General features: G+C 43.8%; 1 protein-coding gene across 2 annotated transcripts in view; it reads left to right on the forward strand.

Annotated features, from left to right (window-relative positions):
• Golim4 (golgi integral membrane protein 4) overlaps positions 1 to 25849 on the forward strand; it is a 75303-nt gene extending 49454 nt beyond the window's left edge. The window contains exons 6-16 of one of the 2 annotated variants that reach the window (XM_048424449.3): positions 617 to 699; positions 1655 to 1738; positions 6602 to 6757; positions 9377 to 9697; positions 11061 to 11317; positions 12154 to 12236; positions 13510 to 13619; positions 16578 to 16745; positions 17068 to 17136; positions 23581 to 23652; positions 24034 to 25849. In XM_048424449.3, the coding sequence (XP_048280406.3) occupies positions 617 to 699; positions 1655 to 1738; positions 6602 to 6757; positions 9377 to 9697; positions 11061 to 11317; positions 12154 to 12236; positions 13510 to 13619; positions 16578 to 16745; positions 17068 to 17136; positions 23581 to 23652; positions 24034 to 24183 (1553 nt within the window). In that variant the 3' untranslated portion in view covers positions 24184 to 25849. The remainder of the gene's footprint in view (positions 1 to 616; positions 700 to 1654; positions 1739 to 6601; positions 6758 to 9376; positions 9698 to 11060; positions 11318 to 12153; positions 12237 to 13509; positions 13620 to 16577; positions 16746 to 17067; positions 17137 to 23580; positions 23653 to 24033) is intronic. The other variant, XM_048424450.3, reaches the window with a different exon arrangement.
• The last annotated feature ends 512 nt before the right edge of the window (positions 25850 to 26361 follow it).

The raw sequence follows: 26361 nt of genomic DNA on the forward strand, positions 1-26361 counted from the left end.
TTTGCAAGGGAGAGGTGGTAACCAAATAGGACTTGCGGGGAAGGTTTTGGAACCTCACTCTGACTTCACGCTCTCACATTTGAGCTCTGAGAAGACCCACTCAGAGTCAAATTTAGATTAACCAAGAACTCGATGGTAGGAGTAAGAAATTATAGGTTATCGTCAGTTCGGTGGGTTTCTGTTGTCTCTGATTGAAGCACCCTGTGAGAATTATTCATGCTATGGGAAATGAAGCCTGCTCTATGCTTAGCTACTTTTCCTTTGGGAAAATCCTCACGTCGGAGAGCACCTGCCCATTAATTTTAGTCCCAAGGGGTCATTTATCAACAGAAATGTTTCATTGTCAACACCTGTGTGATTAAAATTGCTGCCCTCCTGTGTAATGCATAGCCTGTTTCCAGAGGCTTCAGCCAGTGACACAGGTCGTTTTGCAGTGAGCCTTCGAACCCAGGCGGAGAGCCTATGTGATACAATCTTTTGTTGATTTGGAATATTTTACTGGTAACGATCAAAACCCATCATTGCGTAAGTTTTCATGTTTCAAATAATGGCATAAAAAAATAAGAGAATTACCAGGATTTATGTATTTGGTATGATTGTTCTTGTTATGAAACAGAAACTGTCTATAATCTGAGAGAAGAAAATAAACAGCTGAGGAAGGCGCACCAGGACATTCACACGCAGCTTCAGGATGTCAAGGTAAGGTGCACCAGATGTTTGGCGCTGGGGGATTTATCTCTTTTATTTTGCAGAATGGCTGCAAAAGTCATTCCAGGAAGCTGGAAAGATGATTCAGAGATTCTGAGTGCTTGCTGCTCTGGCAGAGGAACCAAGTTTGTCCTCCAGTATCGAGGCTCACGACCACCAGTGTCTCCAGGGAATCCAGTGCCTTCATCTGTCCTCTGTGGACACGGAACACACAGGCATACATAGTGACCATCACCAGCACTACCACCACACACACACACACACACACATCTGTCCTCGGTGGACACGGAACACACAGGCATACATAGTGACCATCACCAGCACCACACACACACACACACACATCTGTCCTCGGTGGACACGGAACACACAGGCATACATAGTGACCATCACCAGCACTACCACCATACACACACGCGCACACATCTGTCCTCTGTGGCCACGGAACACACAGGCATACATAGTGACCATCACCAGCACCACACACACACACACACACACACACACACACACACACACACACATCATAAACCCAAAATAAAGCCTTTTCTTTTGATTAATTCATTCCCTAATTGATCTGCTTTGCTGACCCGGATTACTGTCATGGTCATTGCTTACCTGGAGTACACCTGGTATTTTTGCCACCTCAACATCATGAACTCAAGGTGACCTAGGGCATCTGAATATTTGTATCAATACTGAACTCGTTCTTTAGTTGGACGACTGCACTTTAAGATAGTTTTAATTTACCAAAGCTGACCACCGATGAAAGGTTTATTTGGGTAGCCCTTTTGATAGAGTTTAGAATACCTTATCAATCGTTCCTCCCTCCAGGAATTGTTATGCCGCTGCAACAATAAGCGAGTAACATTTGGGTGGCCACGCCAAAGAGTTTTTGTTTTGCGACTTTAATTTCGCTCAACGTGTAAACTTCTTTTCTGTGTAGCAACAGCATAAGAATTTACTCTCCGAGCATGAACGGCTTGTAGTGACTCTGGAAGACCACAAGAGTGCACTGGCTGCTGCACAGGTTAGGAGGGAAGCAGCCTTTGTTGGGTCCTTTTCCGGTCTGCTTACTTTTTCTGAATACCTTTATGCATGGAGTTTTTCACCAGGTTCTTCAGGGACTTACTTCTGACGACACTCCTAATGGCAGGGACAGTGCATGCTTTTCAGAGTCACCTAGGGGACTACTACATGAAGTTTGCATTGCTTTTCGTTCATGACTATACTACTGCCTCTACTACGTCCTACATGAAAGGTTCTGATTTTTAATTCACAGCATAGCCCGTGGGTATGGCCCATGTCACTTCTCTGGCCTGTGTCATCTCTTAGTAAATGGTATAAAAGGTTGTAAGAGGCTGACTACCTAAATAAATCATTCCCACCGTTCTTTGCTCCTTCCATTTTTCCCAGTATCCCAGCCTATATGTATATGCTCCTTTTGAGATAAGACTTAGATAGGACTGTTCATGCGACAGAGGAGCAGAAGGGTCAGTGGAAAAGGAAAAGCAAGAATCCCGATCTCCATTTGTTCAGAGAGTAGCGTAACCCCTGGCATAAGCCAGACGCTTGATGTATGTCTGTTAAATGAATAAACAATCAAATTTGAGCTATGGAGAGCTTGTTAAGGTGATAGCTAAGTGAGTGTTTCACAGCTTGAGAGCCGAGGAAGTAGGAGTGCCCTCGTCATTCGCTTTTGCCATCATAAAATTATTAAAAGCTATAATTAATACATATGGCTCAGACTGTTCCAAAGACTCACTTTTTGCATTTAGGGAACTAGTGGTTTGTTTTTTGTTAAAACATAAAAAAGAATTCATTTTGCGTTATAGTCTTTTAAGTATGCTCTCACATTAATGTTTTCTTTAATATTTTAAGCTAATCCTTGTTAATTTCATACATGTATACAACGCATGATGCTGTTCACCCAACATTTCCTCCTCCAATTCCCTTGAACCCTCAACCCCTCTCCCTCCCAACTTAATGTCCTCTCCCTTTTCCCTTTGTCTCACTGCATCCACTTTAGCTGCTTAAAAGTCCGTGGCTGTGGAGCCATATGACAGAGCCCTGGGAACCTTACAGCGGCCATGTTCAGAGAGAAAAACGGTTACCCCGTCCCGGCTGCCGTCAGCTGCCCATCCCCTCCTCAGCTAGGAGTAGGACCTTGTGAGCTGCCCCTCCGTGGGGACCTTTATCAACTTTGCTCCTGAGGGTTGCCACCTGTCTATGAACCGGTTGACTCTAGACACTGTCTTTTTCCTAACAGTTGTCAAGGTTTGTTTTATGTGAGGGTCACAGAGGAAAAGGGGTAAACTGATCTGAACACTGCGCTGTAAGAGCCATAAACATCACAACAAGCAACAACCTGAAAATGTGCAGACACAGAATTAAAATGGTTACTTAATGACCCACACCAAATTCTTAACTGAGCACACTAGTAATGTTACTGAGCCAACACTGGAACTTGCTGTTGTTGTTATATGCATGTTTGTGTGCACATGTGTATCGGTGACAGCCAGAGAGGGTCAAACACAGTCGTCATTCCTCAGGACATCCTGCACGTTGAGACAGTCTCTCGGTGTTCTGGAACTCATTGATGCCAGTCACCCTCAGAAATCCACCTAGTTTCCCCTCCTCCAGCCCTGAAAGAATTTTGCAACAAAAAAGTAATTTTGTACACACACACACACATACACGAAAATATATATAGTTTTCTATTTATTTGACTCATATATTTAACTGCTTTTGTAACTTCATGTATTTTGATTATTGGATGATCAGAGTTATGCCTTACAAGTTGTTTGTTTGTTTTGTCGTAATACATACGTTGTAACTAGTGCACCCCTTAATTTCCTTAATTAGAGTCATATGTCTCATTAATTTGAGCTGAGGTAACAAAATACCATTGACTGGGGGCTTAGACACAACAGATTTGTCGTAGTTCCGGAAGCTGGGAGTCCCAGATTGCAGTACCTCCATTGAGACTCTCAGGATGACTCTCCTCTGGGTTGTTGGCTCCTGGCTTCTCTTATTGTCATGTGGTGGAGAGACTGAGAACGCTTCCTGGATTCCTTTGATGAAGGCACTAACTTCCTTTATGAGAATTCCGCCCTCAGAACCTGAGTACCTGCTCATACGCCAACCTTCCGTTGCCGTCACAAAAGAGTTAAACTTCAAATATGCACATAGTCAGCACATAACGTCACATCACAACATTATCCAAATCTCCAAGGGAGGGAAAATTTGTTATTTCTGGCGTCTACATCTCTTATGCAAAATCCTCCTTTGACATTCTTTCTTGACAGGTTGACTTTTAAATATAGTTAAAATTTTTATTTAATCTTCATAACCTAGGGCTTATTAATGGCTTAGTGGGTAAAAGCTTGCCACACCAGATGTGGAAGGACAGCCCTGACACCCACAGATGTGCTGTGACATGCAGTCACACATGCACACACATACACACCATACACGCATGCACACTTGGCGAGAAAGTTAGAGACAGAGGCTGAGACAGAGAGACACGCATATATATCACACATTCATAACAATAAAATTAATTTTAAAAAATCTTCATAATCGAGTATATACTAAATAATCTAGGAACTGAGATGGAAAGGAACTTAGGTAGTTAGCCTGAGAAAAGTGCCCACCCCTCTAAAATTGTGATTCCGGCGCCTGGTTTCAAAGTCACATCCTTGGTTGTGTTTATGAGACTTACTCAGCAGCTCAGGTGTGTGGCCTCTCCCCAGACCTCGGGAACTAGAATTGCTTGGGCCTGGGGCGATGACTCAGCAGTTAGAGCAGATTGCGCTCTTGCGGAGAACCCAGGTTCATTTCTCATCGCTCGCATCCAGAGGCTTCAACTCCTCTAGCTCCGGCGGATCGCACACCCACTTCTGACCACGAGACTCTTGCATTCACTGTCCGTATATCCGAACAAACACACACCTATGTAAATAATTTAAAAATAAAATGTTCTTTAAAAGCGTATTTTCTGGAGTCGAGACTACGGCCTCTACATGTTTTAATGTGGTTCTTAATATGTGCTAATATCAGAACCACAACCAGGCTACCTTCATGGCTTGCACACCTTAGAGCAGCGGTTCTCAGCCTTCCTGATGCTGTAATACTTTCCTAATGCTCTTAGTACAGTCCCTCACGTTGTGGTGACCTGCAACCACGGAATTATTTTCATTGCTACTTCATAAATTTACTTTTGCTGCTGTTATGAATCAGAATGTAAATGTCTGATATTACAGACAATCTCAGGTGACCCCTGTGAAAGGGTTGTTCAACCCCCAAAGGTGTTGATTACCCACAGGTTGAGAACCACTGTCTTGGAGGAAAAGACAAAGAATGTATGGGATTTAATTTGATACATCCCTCTACAGAAGAGCATTCCTATGGAAATGCCCTTTGTTTTCCTTTGTCTGGTCTCCAAAGACGATTCCTAAATGTCCTGATTGATTTCGGAGGTAAAGGCCCCGGCCAGCTGCATGCTACGTTTTCACATAAACTGTAAGAGAACACTCCTCTGGTACATATTTAGCCCGCTAGCGTCTTTATGCTTTTGAAAACTGGAAGAGACAGCACAGAGCTGGGGAGCTGACATGATCAGTATGGTGCCTGCCATGCAATCGTGAGGACCTGAGCTGGGGTCTCCGGTCCCCACAGAAAAGTTCAGATGTCGAAGCATAAACAGAATTCCAGCTGTGAGTTGGCTGGGGACTTCGGGTGGTTCCCTGAGCTCTCTGGAGCCGTCCTGGCTGAAACAGTAAGCTTCAGGTCTATGAGAAGCCTTTCCTTAGAAAGTAAATAAATAAAGAGGACTAGCGATAAAGTCACCTGATGTGGACCTCGGGCCGCCACATGCATGTGCACACACTTGTATGCATATTTGCACATACCCTGTATACATCTCCTATATGGACGCGACAACAACCACATGCACATTTAAAAAAAAAAAGAGCTTCTCCCCAGGCATGAAAGAACCTGAGTTTTAAGTGTTTTATTTACACAGTAATTCTGGTTTTAGGATGAAGGTGGTAGTGGCGTGAAATGTGTGTATGACATAGGTACTGATTTTTTTTAAACGTTACCGGCTTGTTTTCTCCCTTTCTAGGCCCTTGTTTAAAAAAACAGTCACACATGTCTGTATCTCCACCATCAAAATACACAGACACATCTGTGTGGGAATGCTCCTGTCCTATACTAGTCCCCTCTCACACATGGCCTTTGGCACTTTAAGCCAAAAATACATTCAGAATTGATGAAGAAAAAAAAACCCTTTGTTTCCCCACAATGTCACCGTTCTCTGCTACTGCAGAGCACAGTCTAGAAAACAGTGTTGAAAGTAGCAAATAAGGGACCTGATTTGAGCATAAATCAACTAAGGGGCAGAGGGCAAACATGGAAGAGAGACAGACAGACAGACAGACAGATGACAGATATTCCACTGAATGTTATAGCTCAGGCATACTTTTAATGGGCCTCAATTTCAATGACCATGTAAGTCTTTAAGTCGATTTTAATATAATAAAATGTTGATTGCATAGCTGTCCTTTATTAATGATGTTTATAATAGAATGGTTGACAGAGTTCTTCTTTTGACTCACGGAGCCTGGGAAACTAACATGCCTTGGATATTTTTTCAGTCTCTCAATTCTGATTCTAATTTGCATGTGCTCAGAAATGGTCCAGCATGGCCCGAGAGGAAGACCTATAGTGCATGCGGGCAATCTGCACCTTTGCTAACAACCTTAGGTTTAATGTCTTTCTAGTCATCCAGTGAACCTACAAGGCCGTCTGATGAATTAATTGATGTATGACTGTTGTCTCCTCTCATCAGATTGCATGATTTTCTCCCAACTGTGCTGTTTCTATGCAGACTCAAGTCGCAGAATATAAACAGCTGAAAGACACTCTGAACAGGATCCCGAGCTTGCGAAACCCTGAGCGAGCAGAGCCGCGGAACGTTTCCTATTCCCAGGGGACTCCACAAGGTTACAATGTAAGAGAGAAGCCCACAGGACAGCTAAGAGAGGTGAGAGGTGTGGCCTGGGGTCCCTGGTCTGTGATGGTCCCTGTGGAGCTGTCCAGAGGAGAAATGCTCTCCCTACAGCCCCCTCTTCCTACCCAGCAGATTCCTACAAGTTCTTATACATCAGCATCCCTGGTGGGGAATGTTTCAACTCAGTCTTCTCAGCCTTACCTCCACTTTCCAATTCAGTTAATTTGAGGTTTGGCCTGGGGATTTGTCTTTCTAACCAATTCAGCTAGTCTGTGGGGGGGGGGGGGGCGGGGGGACACACTGATAGTTAAAGCTGTAGCATTTACTGGGAAAAATTTTTCTGGCTTGGTCTTTCTGTAAATTGACATGTATTAAAGGGGCTCTGGGATCTGAATATTTGAGAGCAAGATGATTTCTCTTTGCTTTGAGTAGGGGACAAAATTTTGAATGGCATGAGAATACTATGTGGCAGGCCACTTTGTTGTTAACGTTGATGTAATGGAACTTGATGTAATGCTACATTGCTGGGTCTCTATAGAGCATGCCAAAATCATATTAAGATACCCATGTAACCTGATCATGATCCACTTTTGTCTTGTTCTTTGTGAAAATCAAGACTTGCTTGAGCATGTCTCAAAAGTGGAGCGTCACCGGTGGGATCCTGCTGATCACTCATTCTTACAAGTTACTTGTGTGGGCTGGCAAAATGGCTCAACACGGAAAGACCCTAGCTCTCAGGATTAATGACCTGAGTTTAATTCACAGGACCCAAATGGAGGAAGGAGAAGAGGTGTTCTCTGGCCTCCACATGAGTACTGTTATGTGCTTGGCAGTAAAAGATTGAGAAGTTTTGTCTCCAATAGCCATCTTATGGCGATAATGACGTCAATACCAATGGAGCTGTCAGAGTTGTCCTGTGAATGTTCTTAGCATCACCAGAGCATTCCTGCACAAACAGGCTTGAAGTCCTTGCAACCCAGTTCTTTCTTGGGGCTTTTTATTCAGAAGTTTAGGACAGCAGGATAGAATCACACAGCTGTCCTTGGACCCTTTGCTCTGCTAGACTGACTTCCAGTTCACTGCGTTCACCATCCATGATTCAGAGATTGGTTTGCTCCTACTGTGCGTTGGGGATAGTAGTTATCGGCCCCACCATTCCTCGTGGGGGCAGAGTGGGGATAAATGGCAGGTGTTTGAAAGTGTTAGAGCCCTTGGGAGAAATCTTTTCTACAGGGCAGTTTTAGGGCAAACTTGCCAGAAGACTTTGTCAAAATGTATAACTGTTGAAGTTCCCAGATACTGAAGGAAGAGCTATTCTCCCCACTTCATGATTTACACGCTTGACTTTTTCAAGAGTGATAATTATATCCCTGCTAGCTTCTGAGTAGAACTTCCCATTTCAAACTTCTCGTGGTGTGGTCCCCTAGGCATCTAATTATTGGAAATTAATCTGACCAAGAAAGTAACTTTTTCTGATGAAGAAAAGGGAAAAGGAACTACAGATTTTCCTACCAGTGTCTTTATCTTTCTAACTAATGTAGATCAAAGCAAGGTTTGAAAGTTACAGAAAACATGGCTATGACTCAGCAGATTGCAGAGAGGACATTTTCTCAAAAAAAAATTTTTTTTTCTGGCTTTGGTTTTCTGTATTGACAGTGACACAGACTGCCTTTGGTTTACAGAAGATGTAATAAGATACATTAATATTTTATTGGGGTTGGGAAATTAACTCAGCAAAAATTCTTACCACATGTCTGAGCTCAATTCCTAGAACCCAATTAAAAAGCCAAGCATTGGAGCCTATGCTTGGAATAGTAGTGTGCTGCAGGAAGCAGAGGCAGGAGGGTCTGTGGGGCTCGTGGACCAGCCAGTCTAGTCTAATTTGTGATCCCGAGCATCGTAAGGAGACACCCAGTCTCCACATAGCAGATGGATGGCTCCTAGGATGAACCTGAGGTTGACCTCAAGCTTCCACTGGCTCTCCCAGCATAAACAACTGTGTCTCTGTGCACTTACAAACACTGGCACAAACTGAAATGTTCTAACAAAGAATATTGTGTGTCTTGTTTAGCGGAAACTGTTTTAAACCAGCATGGGTATCTATTAGTAATGTAAGTCCTCTGATCGCTCATTGGTGGTGTTAATGAGAAGGCAACCTGCTCCTTCGTCAACTGACTCTACAGCCTATCCTAGTAATTCCAAATCTCTGTTAAGGAGAAAGCTGACCTTGAAGAAACTTTCGTAAGCCATAAGTGTGAGGTTTGAGGGATTCTGGTTTGTATTGTTTTTCTTTTCGTTTGCTTCTTGTCTGTTCTAAGGGAAGCGGGAGTCAGATCGCTTCTGAGGGAAGTGTTTTCTGGATACACAGTTGCTAGTAGACTTCACTTTCCTCACCAAGGAGCGTTCTCTGAGACAGAATTTTCCCGAAATTATTACTGTCTTTGGGTAAAACAACACAGTGTTCTCTGATGACTTCCGTAGATAGTCATCACACCTGGTTTCTTTTTTTACATCGTGGTTGTGTTTATTTCTAAACTGTAGGATTTTGCTTATGCCGTAGCTCTTTAAAGGTGGTGATAAAAGAAGGATGTCACTACTCCTGAAATAGAAAAGTGTCAGTTTTTTTGTGTGTGTGTGCCGTGTTTACCTTAGGTGTCTCTAAATAACGAGGTGTGGCAGAACCTTGAGGCAGTGCCGAGAAAGACGGAAGAGAAACCTTTCCCGTCCGTGCCGAAGGAAACAGGCTTTCAGGCTCCGGCAGAGCAGAACCAAGTGGAACCCAGAGAGCCCGAGGAGCATCAGGTGGAAGAGGAGCACAGGAAGGCACTGGAAGAGGAGGAGATGGAGCAGGTCGGGCAGGCAGAGCGTCTAGAGGAGGAACATGACCCCTCGCCGGAGGAGCAGGATCGGGAGTGGCGAGATCAGCGGGGCCAGGATGCCGCCCACCTTCTGGATGGCCGCCCTCAAGCTGAGGTGCATGGATACTCCCTAGAAGTTCTCTCTGACGGGGAATTTGGTTCTGGGTAGTAATGAAAGCATAAGGGGACCATGGAAATGCTCGGTGAAGTGCAAGCTTGAGGACCTCGGTTCGATCCCCAGAATTCGTGGAAAAAGCTGGATAGAGTGGCGTGGAGGCAGGCAGCGAGGGACTTCTCTTTCCTTTCCCCAGACTCAGGCCCAACGATAATGCACATGGGTGCTGATGATTTCCTTGGAACTCGGAGACCTTATTTGTCCTCCTGTTCTCTGAGCCTTGAAACTGTGCGAAGCTTCAGCCTTAGTAGGTGTGAAGAGCTCTCTTGCTGCCCCTCAGATCCTCACAAACTTTGTATCCCAGTGCCACGGCCATCCTCCCCTTCGCCTCATGGTCCTCAACTCTGCCCTCTTCCTTTGGCTGATAATCGAGCCTGCGTATTTCAGTTGTGGAGGGAAGGGAAGGAAGATGTGTAACTCATTGGGGAGCGGAATTTTAAGTACTACTGTTTGATTTTCTTTTAATCAGTATGTATTTTCTCTGTATCCATGCATAGTTTATTTAAAGAAAATCTCTTCTGGGGCTGGTGTGACAACTCAGTCTGTAACCGGCCGACCTTGCAAGTATGAGGTTCCGGGTTCAGTGTCCAAGAACACAAATACAAACCAAGGTGTAATTCAGTCGCAATTCTGGGGTGACAGAGACAGGCAGATCCCTGGGGGCTCACAGGCCCTGCCTTAACTCAGCAAGTCCCAGGCCAATAGGAGACCCTGTTTTAAACAAACCGAAACAATCATCCACAAGGTTACATCTAAGGAATGACCACTGAGGTGTCCCCTGGTCTCTACCCATACTCACATCTCTCTCTCTCTCTCTCTCTCTCTCTTTCCCTCTCTCCCTCTCTCTCCCCTCTTCTTCCATAGTATAAGCTGATATTTGACATTTTGTTTAGCCTGAGACTTGCATGTCCATTGTTGGAATTAATTAGCATTCTTGGATCTTTATTCCTAGACAAAGCCTTAACCTCACAAATTGTGCAATTACTGTGGGGTTCCCAAGGGCCAACCAGAACCCATGAGCATAAATTTAATTAAGGGTGGAACTTGTTTTTTATGTTGGGGTCTGTTCCATTTGTGCGGGAACTCCCTGGAAGATGGCCTTCTAGCTGGCAGGTCTACTATGAGACGGTCAAGGCCATTCAGAGAAAGAAGAAAATCACGAGGTATCAGACTCTATATGTAATTGGCATTCACCTGCATTAAGAAGCCCGCCCCGCCTTCTGGATTTGTCCTGACAAGGAATGAAGAGAGTGGCCCAGAGGATCTAACTTCTCTGGCTCAGCATCAGCTCTTTCTGTTCCAGGTGAACCATCCCACCAAGGTAGTGACGAGTTTCCGATCCCCCTATGAGGAGCAGCTGGAACAGCAGAGACTGGCCGCGAGGAGGGATGAGGAAGCCCAGAGGCTGAGAGAACACCAGGAAGCTTTGCACCAACAGAGGCTGCGGGACCACTTGCTGCGGCAACAGCAGCAGGAGCAGCTCCTGGCCAGGGATGGGGCTCCGCAAAAGCGGGCAGAGCACGGGGAAGACCAGCAGCCCCAGCACCCGGAGCAGCTACGGTACCCTGCCCCTTCCCTTGCGGGTGTAGATGGTCCTTCCTCTGGTGTCAGCTCAGCTTTGTGGATGTGTAACCCTGGAACCCGTGGCAAGAGCAGGCTCATATCACTCGTGTAGACACGGTAGAAAAAAATATTGGGCAATTAAGTGCCAGAGCCTTAATTTTAGCATAGCTTTTTCCTCCTAAAGGTGGTAGGTATGGACTAAGAAGGTGGGTTGGTGATAAAGGGCTTGCCCCAGAAACATCAGGACCTAAATTCAAATCCCCAGAGTCCGTGTAAATCTAAGATCAGTAGTACACAGCCCGTGATTCCAGGGCCAGTACAACAGGATGGGGCACGGAGACAAGAGAATCTCTGGAAACTTGCAGCCATATAGCCTGGAGTGTGTGGGGGCAAACAACACAAAGGGGGCCTTGATTCAAACAAGGTTGATGTCAAGGATAATAGACAAGGTTTCCTTCAGACCACTTGGCATGTGCTGTAGTATGTTGGTGCATGCAGTAGCATGTTGGTGCGTGTCTCACAAAACTGACATACACACACATCACACACACAAAAAAATAAACAAACAAACAAATGGAATAGATCTCAAAATAGACTAGCAGACTTAGTTCTAACTTTATTTTGTCATGAAATGACATTTTGCCTCCTAAAGTATGCTTTGAAAGCATATCTGGTATCACTATTATATTTTACTGTGTATCTAAATCTCAGAAACAAGTTATGGTTTATGTTTAAAGTTGAAAACTCCTTACTTATTCCTGTCTTGAAAGATAAATGACCTTTTCCCAAGCCGTGCCTGTTAATTTTCATCTCTGAATTTATGTCCCTGGCAGGCAGCAAGTTAATTACAATGCTGTGGAGAATGACATCGTGCAGAGAGCTGAGGACCAAGGAATCCACGAAGAAGAGGGAGGAGGTGAGACTCATTCGAGGGTGACCTCTCAGTCAGATAGCTCGGTCCTGTCCCACCTTATCGACAAACACATGGTGCAGCGTCAACAGGCAGAGCGCACAGGGCAGCTGTGACTCCCACTTGCGCTGCTGTTACATGTGGTCCTAGGGCTCACAAAAAGATTTAACGCTCTTAAAACTGGTTGAGACTGGCTTTTTTTCTCTAGTCTGCTCCCTTCTGTTGAATCTCATTGTGTGCTTAGTAACTGTTTTTGACAAACAATCGTAGGCTTGCTATTCTTTAGGACATTTCTGTACTTTCTACTTAGCTGGGAAATTGTGCACCCTTGCTTAAATTTATGACAAACATCTAGCATGATGTTTGTCAAACGCTGCTTCCTGTGGAGACAGGGCCAAAGTTAACTCTGCTTGGCCCCTCTGACTCCTACAAATGTTTGATTTTCCAGAAAGTGCCAGAAGAAAAGCAAAGGCATGCATTCAATCAGCAGCCTAGTGTGGTGTTTTGTGACCCTCGGAGTCAAGAAATTGTTGCCTTTCTGTCCCCCGTGGGTCACTTTAGCTTCTTTCATTTGTTATTCAGAAGGCTAAGAGCTGCTTGCTCCCTTCTCGGTTAATAAGGCCCCCTGTGCACTTGCAGCGTGTCAGCGGGCTCCCCTGTTTCTTTATTATGTGCAGACTCAATAACTCTCTATATACTTAACCCTCCCTCTTCTGTCTAACTTTTAAATGATTTGCAATTTTTGTGTACATTTATACGTCTGTGAATCTGAGTACGCCCCCCCCCCACACCCAGGGATATCAAGTAAACTCTTATGTTAATATAAACACAGGATGTGTTTCCTGGCAGCGACCTGTGTGCTTCTCAGTTCACAGTTTTGTTGTCCACTTTTAAATGTCCTAATCTTGGAAAACTCTTTCTGACATCAACCAAAAGTTTAATCGTGTAGTCTTTCTTTTACTGTGAAAGTTTTGACCTTTGCTTTCACATCTGGTGGGGAAACAGCAACCTCTGCTACAGATGTCCCTTAAGAAAGAAATAATGGTACATTCATCCATCCATTTGACTTGCAGCCTGGAGAAGGGTTAGAATTGCTTAGAAAACAAACAAACAAACAAACAAACAAACAAAAGAAAGCCAAAAATCCAGACGTGCCACCACCCAATATGGAGGTGAGGTAGAGTGGTGAGACTCCAGGGAAGCCGCTGTAGGCTGCTTTTTGCAAGGAAAATCTTGCGTGATCCACTTAGGGCTGACTATCATTCCTTTGCTTTGCTAGCCTATGAAAGAGATAACCAGCGCCAGGATGAAGCGGAAGGGGATCCAGGCAACAGGCAGGAACCTCATGAACCAGGGCGCCAAGAAGCTGACCCAGAAGCTGAGGCAGATGTAAGTGTCCTCCGCTGGTCCCCAGGGTTAGTAACTCACCAGGCAGGCAGGAGGAAAATGTGGCTTCTGGCTCCAGATGTGCTTTCTCACCTGACCGAGGAGGGCCTCTTACATAACCGTGTCAGAACAAAACACAAGTGTTTAACTGCAAATCATGAGGTAGGACGTTGCGGGGATCCCTCCAGGAATCAGAGCCAGCAGAGGCCTGAGCAGCCAAGGGATTAGAATAAAACTCGGGAACAGCTGGATTTGCTCAGTTTCTGCCTCAAAACATTCTGAGAGTATGATCCTGTGTTGGTTTTTCTCACACTTTCAAACACGGTAGAACTTTGGGGCAAACGTCTCCATGTGACAATTCTTATCAATAAAGCTTCAGGGATGGCTGAAATTCCCTTTCAAAATACCCCACTCTAGCAGATTTCCCAAGACCTTTATCATAAGACTGAGTTCTGTCAATTGGCAAACAGTTCTCCCAAGGCTTGGACCAAGAGAGGAAGCCGCAGAAGGAGGAATTCTATTGATGCAGGATGCTAAGTCCATGGGGCTTCCTAAGGATGAGTTCTATTCACTGAGAGACTAAACCCAGGGCTAGGGCCTAAACAAGTCTCAGATTTGGGAGGAATTCAGATGAAGGCTGGTTTCTAAGAGAATAGCAAAGGAACGCCAGGTGGTTTGACTACATCTGCTCCAGCCTTCCGAGTGACCAGGTATCTTTCTTTAAGGCTCGATGCTTAGCAATTCTGGTTTCACCAAGCTCTGCTTCCTCCTGTGGGACTGTGAGGACTTGGGCTGGAGGTTGCTCTAGGGATTTAAAAGAAAATGACTTTGCCTAAACCTAGAAGAGCAAACTTGAAAAAGGCATTGAAAAACACAGTGCTCTCAAGGACTGCAAGGAGGGGCAAGCCAGCGTAGTGTTAGAGAAAGGACTTCATGTTTGCTGAGCGTGTTGTGTGGTCTGTTGGCATGTGTCATGTGACTTGGTTCCTACCCAGCTGTCTAGTTACCTTCTTAGTAACAGTGAATAAGGATATACAGCTTCAGATTTGAAAAGAGGTGACTAGGTGCCAAGATAGGGTACACAGTTCAGAATGTAATTATGTAGATGCCTGGTTAGCCTTTGTATTGACTGAGAACAAGACCCTCACCCTTCACCTTGAGCAGTCTAGGTCCTCAACCCTACTCAGGAGCAATGCAAGCAATTTGGAATGAATCCAACATTGTCTTTTGTGTAGATGAGGCTTGCAGTCTATGTTACCTATCTTATTACATATAGATAAATCAATACTCACATTGGGGTGACATTCAATCCCTGATGTTTTATGAGTTCTGTCTAAATTGACCAATGGAACTGGAAGGAAGAGCCAGGTCCTTCACGGTTATCAGTGCCAAAGTCATTCTGGTCATTGCTTGGAGCCCTCTGATGCAGGTGGCATTTCTACCTACCTGGCACTAAGATGGGACAGAATACCTTCTCTTCCCCTCTCTGCGATAGCATTTAGGAAAATATGCAGCTGGAAACCTAGCTCTGAACTTCTTCCAGTAATTGAAGCAGGAACACATGAGGGAGTGAGAAAATATCCCTTGAGAGCGAGAAAGCCAGAGCACAAAAGTCTGCAAGTGTGTAAGAGGAGACGAAGGCCGCCAGTGGGGAAGGGTTCGGTATGACAGACACTTGCGATTAGAATCTGCTGTGGGACTCCTGGCTGGTGGCATCTGATCCTTGACTGACAGCTTTTTGTTTATTGTAGCCAATGCACTAGAAAAGATAGGCCTTTTAACATGCCTTCTTCTAACTAGACATTGCGAGTCACCTCTTGTCCCATTCTGTGTTTATTATTGTATTTGATGTAACATTAGCCCCTCCTCCAACCCTCTCAACTATTGTTTGGGTGGAGTTGGGAATAGAATTTGTATTTCTATTATGAGCTTTTTTTTAATATAGAAGTTACTTAGTGTTGTTTTTCTGTGGGGAGTGGGTTACAGTGCCTTCTTTATCCCCCACACAAATGGCCAATAATTCATTCAAGAGAGCCTATAAGGCAAGAGATTACAAAGTAATTGGAATTGGGTGTGATGGTGATGACTTCTCATTTATACTGAGAGCAGTGTCATTTGCACTTGAAGCTTCCAGCCAGGGCTGTGCAGTAATAAACCACCGGACCCTGCAGGGAGCTCTTGACCGTGCTTAAGTAGCTTGGCGCATTGAAGAAAGAGCCCTTGGTCAGCACAGCACTGAGAGGCTGAGCCCCATCTGTGGCTTCAGCATCTCATGGAGAGCAGTGTTCCCTGGCTTACCAAAGGATTGGGGATGCCCATCTCAGGATGATTGTGACGATGCATGTTATTTAACAGGAGTGCTAGGGGCTTAAATGGATAACTGCAGTAATTGCAATGTCAGTTCATTTGAAAGGCATTTGTGGGACACAATTACTCAGAGCTGCCTTGGACATACCTTTGATGGTGCATTGTCTGATTTCTCCTGTCCCGTTCTAAAGCAATATCGCTCTGCTTCGTGATAGCCCTAGTGGATCAAGAAATTTGGCATGCCTCAAATAGATCATTTATTTCCTGAGAAAAGCATTTGATGTTTTGGGTAGGATATGCAGTGAATACATCCTAGACCGAGTATCCGGTAGGCAGCCACTCTCTATGTCAAACCTTCTATTTTAAAAAAGGAGGAGCAGAAATAGGCTTGAATTCTTTGACCTTTGGTCAGGGTGGAGCAGATGCACGTCTATGGGCCATCTTAATGTCCACAACACTAAGTAACCACATCCTAGGTCAGGATTTGTGGCCACACCTGTTGTGAAGAACTTCCAAAGAGCTCCAGGCTCAAACTCTCTGACCTCTAGTCAAGGTGGAACAGGCTCAAAGCTGTGGTTCCCCGCATGAAGTACAGTCTCCATCTCTGCCGGCATGTTTCCAATGAAGTCTGTTTGTTTTATGAACATTTTCCAGACAGCAGCTGTGGAGGATATCAACCCAGCAGACGACCCCAACAATCAAGGGGAAGATGAATTTGAGGAAGCTGAGCAAGTGAGAGAAGAAAACTTGCCAGAGGAAAGTGAAGAGCAAAGACCAAGGGAGCCCAAGCGAGAGAATGCAGAGATGGATGAGCACTTGGTGGTAAGATGATGCCTGTCGTGAAGAGTGGGTTCAGCCTGAGCATCTTAGTGAATGCCTACTCTGCGGCAAAAGCACGTAGTTGTGTGGGTTGAGAAGCAGTTTGCCACATCAGCACAAAGTCCGGTTTTGGACCCTTGTAGGATAATATGCCTGTACCCCAAGAGTGAGGGAAGGGATGACACACACGCCTTCTAAGAAGTGAACATTCATCATTTTCTGGTTACCGATGCGTTTGCACGTCCACTTTTCATCATTGACCCAGCATCCTGTGAGACGCTTCTCCAGGGTACAGTATCATGAGCATCTCCTTTTGTTTCGACAGATGGCAGGGAATCCAGATCAGCAGGAGGATAATGTTGATGAGCAGTACCAGGAAGAAGGAGAGGAAGAGGTATATGATTGGATGTATGGGACTGGGCACACTGGGAATACTACCTTCAGACAAACCTTGGCTCTGTTGACTTTGACATTCAGACTTAAATGGAATGAGAAAGGGGTGGGAGCTTGAAGAAGTAATGGAGCATGGTCTTTGAAAGACTTAGAAGGTAGCAAACCAGAGAGATTTTAAATGACCTGAAATTTGGAATCAAGAAGACCTCTCTCTGGCAAACGTAGATCCATGTGGTCTTTTGAGTATCTATTTTCCCACATCACAGAGAGAACAAGGCTCTCTACATCCAGGGAGTATGCACTAACACATGTACCTTTCTTTTTGGAATCTTCTCTATGCCTTCTCAGGGAGATCCCACAGAGTGAACTGGGACCCATCTAAACCATGCCAAGTATTTCTAGAAAGTCACCAATCTTTCTTTCAGATCTCTTACTTCATATGAGTGCAGAATCTTAATTAAGCTTAATAATGAGGGCTGGGTCACCTGGCAAGTAAGAGGTCTTGAGCTCAGTCTCCAGCACCCTCCACCTAAAGAAAAAGGGAAAGAAAAGGAAAGGAGGAGGTAAAATGTAAAAGGAAGTGGACTTCACTTGAATTAAGATGCATTTAGATGGAGTTTCTAATATTGAATTTTAATTTGCTTTCCATTGTAGATTTCTGGCATATTACCACTAATGAATCTTATATAAAACCTATCCCAGTATCTTATTCCTCTGATTAATCAGTGAGGATGATGAGGGATTTTCTGTTGCAGCTGCCTTTTTAGTGAACTCTGTGTGGAAGTGTCTTGGAGTTTTACTGCTACAAAGAGAAACCATGACCACAGGAATTCTTTTTTTTTATATTGATTTTATTGAGCTTCACAGTTTTCTCTGCTCCCCTCCCGTCCTCTCCCCTCCCCTTCAACCCTCTCCCATGGTCCCCATGCTCCCAATTTTCTCAGATCTTGTCTTTTTCTACTTTCCATGTAGATTAGATCCATGTATGTCTCTCTTAGGGTCCTCATTCTTGTCTAGGTTCTCTCTGGGAATGTGAATTGTAGGTTGGTTTTCTTTCTTTTATGTTTAAAAATCACTTATGAGTGAGCACATGTGATAATTGTCTTTCTGGATCTAGCTTACTTCACTCAATGTGATGTTTTCTAACTCCATCCATTTGCCTACAAATTTCAAGATGTCATTATTTTTTTCTGCTGTGTAGTACTTCACTGTGTAAATGTACCACATTTTCCTTATTCATTCTTTGGTCATTTCCTCTTTAAGGGCCTCAAAATTTCTCTTAAAGTTAATTTTTAGGTCATTTTCTTCTGCTTCATCTGTATTTGGTTGTTCAAGTCTTGCTGTTGTGGGGTCTTTAGGATTTACTGATGTCGTGTTGCTCTTTGTGGTGTTGCGTGTGTTGTTACCTTGTCTACACATCTTTTCCTCTGATTGGTGTAGTTGGGGCTGTCTGTGACTCTGGTAATCAGCCTTTCAGGTGCCAGGTGTATCCAAGGCTCAGATGGTTGCTCCCGTGTTGCAGTCAGTTTCATGGTTCCAGTCATCCCAGGGTTTGCTCTGCTTCTGTGTAGTTCACTGTCTCAGACCTGCTGTAGCCTAGGTTGCTGGCTCAGCCCTGTTTCTGTAAATGTCCCTGGTATGGATCCACTCCTGTGGAGGTTCCCGGCTCAGGCAAGGTCCCACAAAGGTCTCTGGCTCTGATCTATTCCCTTGGAGGTTCCAGACTCCAGTACACCTGGGCCTACAGATGTCCTGGCTCAGGCATACTCCCTCAGAGGTCCCAGACTTACTGCTGGACCCATAGAGGTCCTGGCTCAGGCCTAGTTCCTCTGAGGTCCCAGACTCACTGCTGGACCCACAGAAATCTCTGGATCCAGTCCATTCTCTCAGTGGTTGCTCCCCTGTACCTGCTCCTGTGGAGTTTGCTATCTCATGCCTGCTCCGGTCTAGGTCACTGGCTCAATCCTGCTCCTGTGGAGATTGCTGTCTCAGGCCTGCTCTGGCCTAGGTTGCAGGCTCAGTCCTGTTTTCATAAATGCCCGTGGTCTGGATCTGCTCCTGGTCCTATGGAGTTCCCCCAGCAATTCTTATAAAGGAAAATTTATAATTTCGGCTGACTTACATTTCAGAGGTTTAGTTCGTTCGTTATTGTCACAATGAGAAGCATGAGAGCACTCAGGCAGACATAGACATTAGTAAAGAAGCAGCTGAGAGTTCAACATCCTGATGGGCGGGTAGTGGGAAGAGAATGAGCCGCTTGGCCTATCTTGAGTTTCTGAAACCTCAAAGCCTACCCAAAAGGACACACTTCCTGCAATAAGGACACACCCACTCCACAAGGACACATGTCCAAATCCTTTCCAGGAAGACTACTCCCTGTGAACTTATGGGGGCCGTTTTCATTCAAACTACCATGATATGTATGATTTGCATCAGGTCAAGACCCCACATTTACTCCCTCTATAGACAAGTCAGTGTTTCCCACGTTAAAGCACTGGTTAAGAGCCACCTCATCATCAGTGTCTTGGAAACAGAAGGCTTTGTCCCTGGGGAGAAAGGACAGGTGAGATGGCAGACATGGTGGTCTAAAGACAGGCTCGGGGAGTTCGTGCTCTGCAGTGGGGCACGTGCACCCTCAGCTGCCTTCATGAATCACTGCCTTGTTCTTTCTGCCTCTGTCAGCTTTTTAGAGCCAATGCTACAATTTGTGCTTATCCCAAGGAAAGAGAAAATGATGCTGCCCTTTATGACCACGGCCGTGCTGTCTGTAACAGGCTTGATCTCTGCATCCCTCCTGCGTTTCCCCTGCTGCTGTTCATCTTCATGAAGACCCAGAGATTGGCTTTTCAAATAGAGCATCGGAGAGCATAGCAGCCTTGAATATTAAGACATTTGCCACAGAAAGCTGTTCATCAGGGCTGCCCTTGTAACAGGATGTCTGGGCCAGTAGTCCTTTGTTTCCTTAAGGAGGCTAAGGGGGAGCTCTGAGGGATTAAGAGGGAAAGGGTTCACCTTGGCTTCCTTTTAAAAATTCAGCAGGGTAGACATAAAAGTTTAATCAGTGTTTGCTGATTCCTTCGCAGCTCTGTAGTGTGATCAGTTAAGGTGAAGGAGAGAAACAAACCCTGAGCTGTGAGTAGTATCTAGGATGGGAAGGGAAGAAAGACAGGACGGAAAGAAAAGGAAGACAGGAAAGAATAGGAATAAAGGCGGAGAGCCTTGTGCTCTTCCACTGCAGCCAGCACCCCTCCCTGCTTCCATTGTTCCTCTCCTTGGTTCAGCTGGACTGCTAACACTGACAGTGAAGCCCCAGGCACGCACGCACCCAGGCATGCAGGCATGCATGCACCTGTCATTTGGGACTACTGTCGACAACTCTCAGAACGCTTTTCTTTCCAGTCTTAGCTGCCTGCCTTGTCCATGGAGCATCCCTTGCACGGACTGTATTGAATTATCCAGCCCTGTGCATTGTCCCGAGGCCCTCCATAGAGGCCTGAAGAGCAGCTAGGAAAAATGAGATGCTGAGCATCCCACAGCGAGAGGAACAGTGAACTAGAAGCCTGGACACATTGCATTGTTTTAGTGTGGGAGAGGAAGGGGACCCCATTCATAGACACACTTTCAAAGTTGAGGAGTTCGATAAGATCTGCTAGGAAGGGTGGGAGGCCTCTTGAATGGGCACAGATGTTTTAAACCTTGCAGATCAGCCATTGTAGCTAACGCTTTTGAAGGACTTTGCCTGTCTCACATGCCACTACCTCCGAATCCTCTCATGCTCAGCTTCTTAAGGCTAGGTTCCTAGCTAGGTACACAGTGGTGTTGGCGCAGGCCTTTAATCCCAGCCCTCCAGAGGCAGAGGCAGGTGAATCTCTATGAGTTCGCGACCAGCCTGGTCTACAAGAGCTAGTTCCAGGACAGGCACCAAAAGAGAAGCCCTGTCATGAAAAACAAAAAGCAATAAATAAAACAAGACAAAAAAAAAAGTGTGGCCTTCTGAACTTATGTGAACGGTTACATACATTTGCTAAACATTTTCTCATTGAATGCTTACAAAAGGACCCACAGCTCTCAGACTGCTCCTGCCTCCAACACACACATAATCACCAAGTGCTGTGAATTTTTATTCAACACTTTTATTGCATGTATAAGAAATCCGAGCTTCAGAGAGGTTAGTTGTGTTTATCAGTATCATATAATTTGTTGTTTATTGTTCAATTCTAACCACAGTTTACTCAGGGCTGGTGTAAGGTTGGCATTATTAAGTCTACCAAGAACTCAAAGTTAATGGGAGGGAGTTCTTGGTGGGAACTAATATAGAAAGAACAAATAGAACCAGAAAGTCATTATGATGTAACTCTTAAATAAAACAATCGACTTAAGATATAGTCATCAATGAATGACATCACTACCTGAACAGAGGTCAGAGAACTTTCTGTGAGCATGGGCTGTCAACATCTGATGTCACTGATCAGGACGACCTTGCTGTAATTAGAACAAACATACACAGGGTGCATGCTGTGGAAATGAAACCAGGAAGTTTTCAGCCCCGCTTCTGAAATGCCCTTGGCTCTTAAGTTGAACCCAAATTTGCTCATACTTAATGTTAGCTTCACTCCCAGGAAATATAAGGACCTGGAGGGATGGCTGAAGGCATACAAGACTGAAGTGCACCAAGAGTTTTTTATTTTATTTTATTTTTTATTTATTTTTTTTGAGAAAAAAGAATGAAAGGAATCCCGTGTTATCCATGATCTTTGTTTAGATTGTGATTAGGACAAAGTACAAAGATTTTTATAACAGTTAGCAGCCTAGTCAGATGTAGTGACATTTCAGATGTATTTTAATAAAGCTAACCCTTTAATGTAGGAAGACTCACAGTTGTGGTCCCTGCACTCAAAAGGCTGTTGGACAAAAGGACCACTGGCTGATGCCAGATTGGGTCACTTAGTGAGTTTCCATGTCTGCCTGGGCGGCAGTGTAATACTTTAATTTCAAAACAAAACACAAAAACATTTTCAAAAGATAGTCAAGAAAGTGTGAGTGTGGGCTAGCCATAGATTTTATATACAGCACAGAGTTACTGAAGCTATCAGATGTGATAACACATTGTTTGTATAGAGAAATGTGCATTGCCAGAGATGTATACCATGGAATGTACTTGCCATTACATGGAAACTGCAAGATGTGTAGAAATTTTAAAACTAATTCAGCAAAAGGCCGAGGCAATGTCTCAGTTAGTAAAATATTTATGATATAAGCTTGAATGTTTGAGTTAGGTTTGCAGCAATCACATTTAAAAAAAAAAACTAAAAATCTTGATAATACACACTTGTAATTCTTCCACTGGGAAGAAAGAGAGAGGAGGGTCCCTGGGGCTCACAGGCCAGACTAGGCAAACAGATGAGCTTTGGGATCAATGAGAGACTGAAAGATTGAGGAAAACACCTGACATTGACTTCTGACCTCCCATTTCTGGTGCACCTGGACACACATGCATATACACATGAACATATACACTATATACACAGGTATATACATAATTCATTGAAGAAGTAGTCATGTCATAGATGATGCAAGTATGGCCATGTTGAGATTAATGGCTATAAAAGTCTTACTAAGTGATTCTCTTTATTGGCATGTTATTGAAGGTTTCCATAATAAAAAGTGTTTCCCCAGCATGCTGAAACAAATCTGTAATCACAGCACTCCAGGAATTGAGGCAGGGAGATTGTGAGCTTGAGGTGAGACCCTGCCTGAAACCAAAGCAAAACAACAAAACCAACCTCACTGTTTCGATAGAAAGAAATGTTTAGAGACAGCCTTTTGTTCAGGGTTGTCTTTCCACAGTGTATGTTAAGAGGTAGAAGACTCCAGTACACACAACCTGTTTTGTAAATAAAGTTTTATTGAAACAGAGAGCCAGGTCCGTCTTTGAGAATCACACTGACTTTTAAATTTCTCTTTTTGACAGTTTCATATATTTATATAATAAATTTTAACCATTCTCCCCTCCATTGCCCTTTCCCATCCTCCTCCCTCCTCCTGCTCCCTTTCCCTCTGGGATGCTTCTTTTCAACGAGTCTTCTTCCTATGTTCACATCTTCCTATTGGGTGTGGCCCACTGAGTTGAATTAGAATTTCTTGCCCGACCATGAGGTGATTTACTGGCGCACGTGCATCTTCTCAGTGCTCCTCCACTGAAGAAAATGGCACCTGTTTCTCCAGCAACCACTAACTGCCGACAGTTTCTCCGGAGGTATACTGCACACTTCCGTACACCTACTGGACAAGTCAAACTTTTGACTTGTATCATTTTTCAGCGTTCATTTTAGTTCCTTTCTTTGTAAAGATGTGCAATTTTGAATGAGTGTCGTAGAAATCGGAACGTTTCACCACACATGCTTAACTGGGAAAGCTTCACTTGGTATTTGTGATTGTGTTCTAGGTCCAGGAAGATTTGACTGAAGAGAAGAAACGGGAATTGGAGCACAATGCTGAAGAGGCCTATGGTGAAAACGTATGTATATTTCTTTGAATGTGAGTGTGAGTGTGTGTGTGTGCCTACATGTATGTATGCCAGAATGTGTGTCTTTGCCTACCCTGCTCTGACATGTCACGTTTACACATGTAAATCGCACACATCCACACAGAGACCAACTGCATATTCTCTGTACCTCTAAGACAATGACAAATTTAGCACGCCGGCCTAGAATTAAGAAGTTATGATAACTGGAACACTGTGAGGCTGTACTGGTGCTGTTGATGAGGTCATTTTCTTCACGCCTTCTCTTCCTCCAAAATGAATTCCTTTGCAGCCTTTGTTGGAGAGCATTATCCATCACAGACTCTACATTCGCTCTTAGTTTGTTGTTTTTAATCTTTTTCTTTTATCTTTTAGGCTGATGATAAAAATAATGATGGCGAAGAGCCAGGAGCTCCAAATGGTGCCCATTCCAAAGGAAGAGAGGAGCATTATGAGGAGGAGGAAGAAGAGGAAGAAGAGGGGGCCGCTCTCGCAGAGAAATCACATCGGAGAGCCGAAATGTAGCCGGACCCGATTGCTAGACTCTGCTCAGCCATCCATTTTTTTCATGCTGCTCTAAAACAAGTCCCGCCTACTGAATTCCTAGAATATTTAATTACATACAAAAGTAAGGGTTTAGACTTTCTTAACTTTTATATTAGAAATGCTATACATTTATATGAATATATTTTGATAACTTAGAACTTCTTTTATAGTCAAGTTAAACATGGAGAAGAAGAAAAACAATAAGACATGCCTTCAAGACCGAATCTCATTCCTCAGAGATGGTGTGATGTTGGAAAAAGTGCTTGGGTTTGGTGGATGTCTCAGCTCGTTACCTTTTTTTTTTTTTTTTTTTTTCTGGCTTCCAGGTAGTCTGCCGTTGATATTGGATAGAAGGCAGGATTGGATTTAGAAACAAAGTGTACTGGAAAACATTGTGCAAATGTCAAGGGAGTGACGGTCTCCTAGTGGCTATTCCTATAGGTTCTTAAATATGGCTCTGATAGGATGTCACTGCCACAGGCTGTCTGGAAATGAGATCCATCTGCGCCTTTGACATGTAACTGCAAAGCTTTTTGTGTGTGAGTGGCAGAGCAAAGACATTGTGGTTTCAAACTTTCAGGTCAGTTAGCAATGCCGAAAGATCACAGCTGCCATGTTCTAGAGGAATCAAGTATGAAAATCGAATACTATTAATACCCCTAGGAAAGTATCTTGGACTTAGCCTTCAGTTATAGAGGCCAAACAAGGGCTGACACACTTAGAAACTGATCGAGTCTGTGTGAAGTTGCTTCCTGGGTGAGCTCCCAGTCTCCATTATTTCTTACCTAAAGTCTCTTAGTTATATTCTCCTTGGTATCCAGTTTCTTCAGCACATATTTCTCCCCTAAGCTCTGTGCCTTGGTATGTAACTGTTTGGATCACAGCTATCGATATGAAAGCATGCAATGCTACAGTTTAATAAGATTATTTTTCAGAACTATGTAGTGAAATGTCTATAGCACTATGATAAGTAAAGCCACTGCACCCTCAGTGGCTTTACTGTTTACCCAGAATTGACCTGCCTTTGCCTATATATAAGGCATTTTAATGGCTGTGAGTAATAATACATCCCTTAGGAGAAAATTCAAAGTGGAAATTTTTCCCATTAATGAGCACATATTTCAGCTTGGATCATTGATATGGTTAAACATGTAGAACTGGGTCACAATTCATCTGTGTGTGGTTTTTAAATGCTACTTCCAAAATCATAAAAATGAATTTCATTTTGTGCTTTTATTGTATGAATGTAATTTTAGTTTTTAATAGCCACAGTCATGTATGGTGTTGATTTTCCCAGCTGAGCAATTGTGTATGTGTGCATAGAACTGTCCCATATTTTTGATTACTAGCAGTCATAAATCAAATCTCATTTTTATGTATAAAAGCCCATTATGTAATGTAAAATGTATAATATTGTACATAATACTCAGAATACAATTATTTTGGTAAATTAGTTTGTATTTTAATGTCCCAGTTGCAGTATTTAATTATTTGAAATATATTGAACCTAGGGTATTAACCAATAAAGACATAAAAAGTGAGGGGTAAGTCTTTTAAAGCATATAATTTCTTAGTGGTTTGTGATCTACAGTTTTTCTTTATAAGAAGAATATAAATTAATGAATTATTAAATGCCTTTGCCAAACTGCTTCTCTTCCTTTCTTTTTCTGCTTTGACTGGCGCTTGAGTTCTCAGCCTCCATCATCTTACTTAAAGAAGGAACTAAGGACTTTCATTGTCTTTAAACTAACTTTGGGAACTACCAATAAGAAATTGCTCTTAAAAAGCATGAGAAAGCCTAAGTGTCATGTTCACAATCCTTGTGAAAATCTCCCCACGAAATTACCAGTCACAATCCCTTCTGGATTATTTCTAACTCCATGTTAGAAGACCATTCTAGTGAGAACTAAATCCAGACGTGATCCTCATTAGTGAAAAGAACAGATGTAAATTGTCAGTTAGATTCATCTTGCCAAGTACACTGTAACTTTTGGTTAGCCAAGAGTCAGAGGCGCGCTGGGGAGATGATTCAGTTGGTTCAGTACTTGATGTCTGAGCATGAGGGCTTGTTATATCCCTAACACCTAGACAAAGAAGCCCAATGCACTGTCGTCTGAGCATTTGAAAGGTGTAAACAAGAGGATCTCTGGGGCTTGC

Source organism: Myodes glareolus, chromosome 20 (genome assembly GCF_982192425.1).
Source record: "Myodes glareolus chromosome 20, mMyoGla1.1, whole genome shotgun sequence".
NCBI lineage: Eukaryota > Metazoa > Chordata > Mammalia > Rodentia > Cricetidae > Myodes > Myodes glareolus.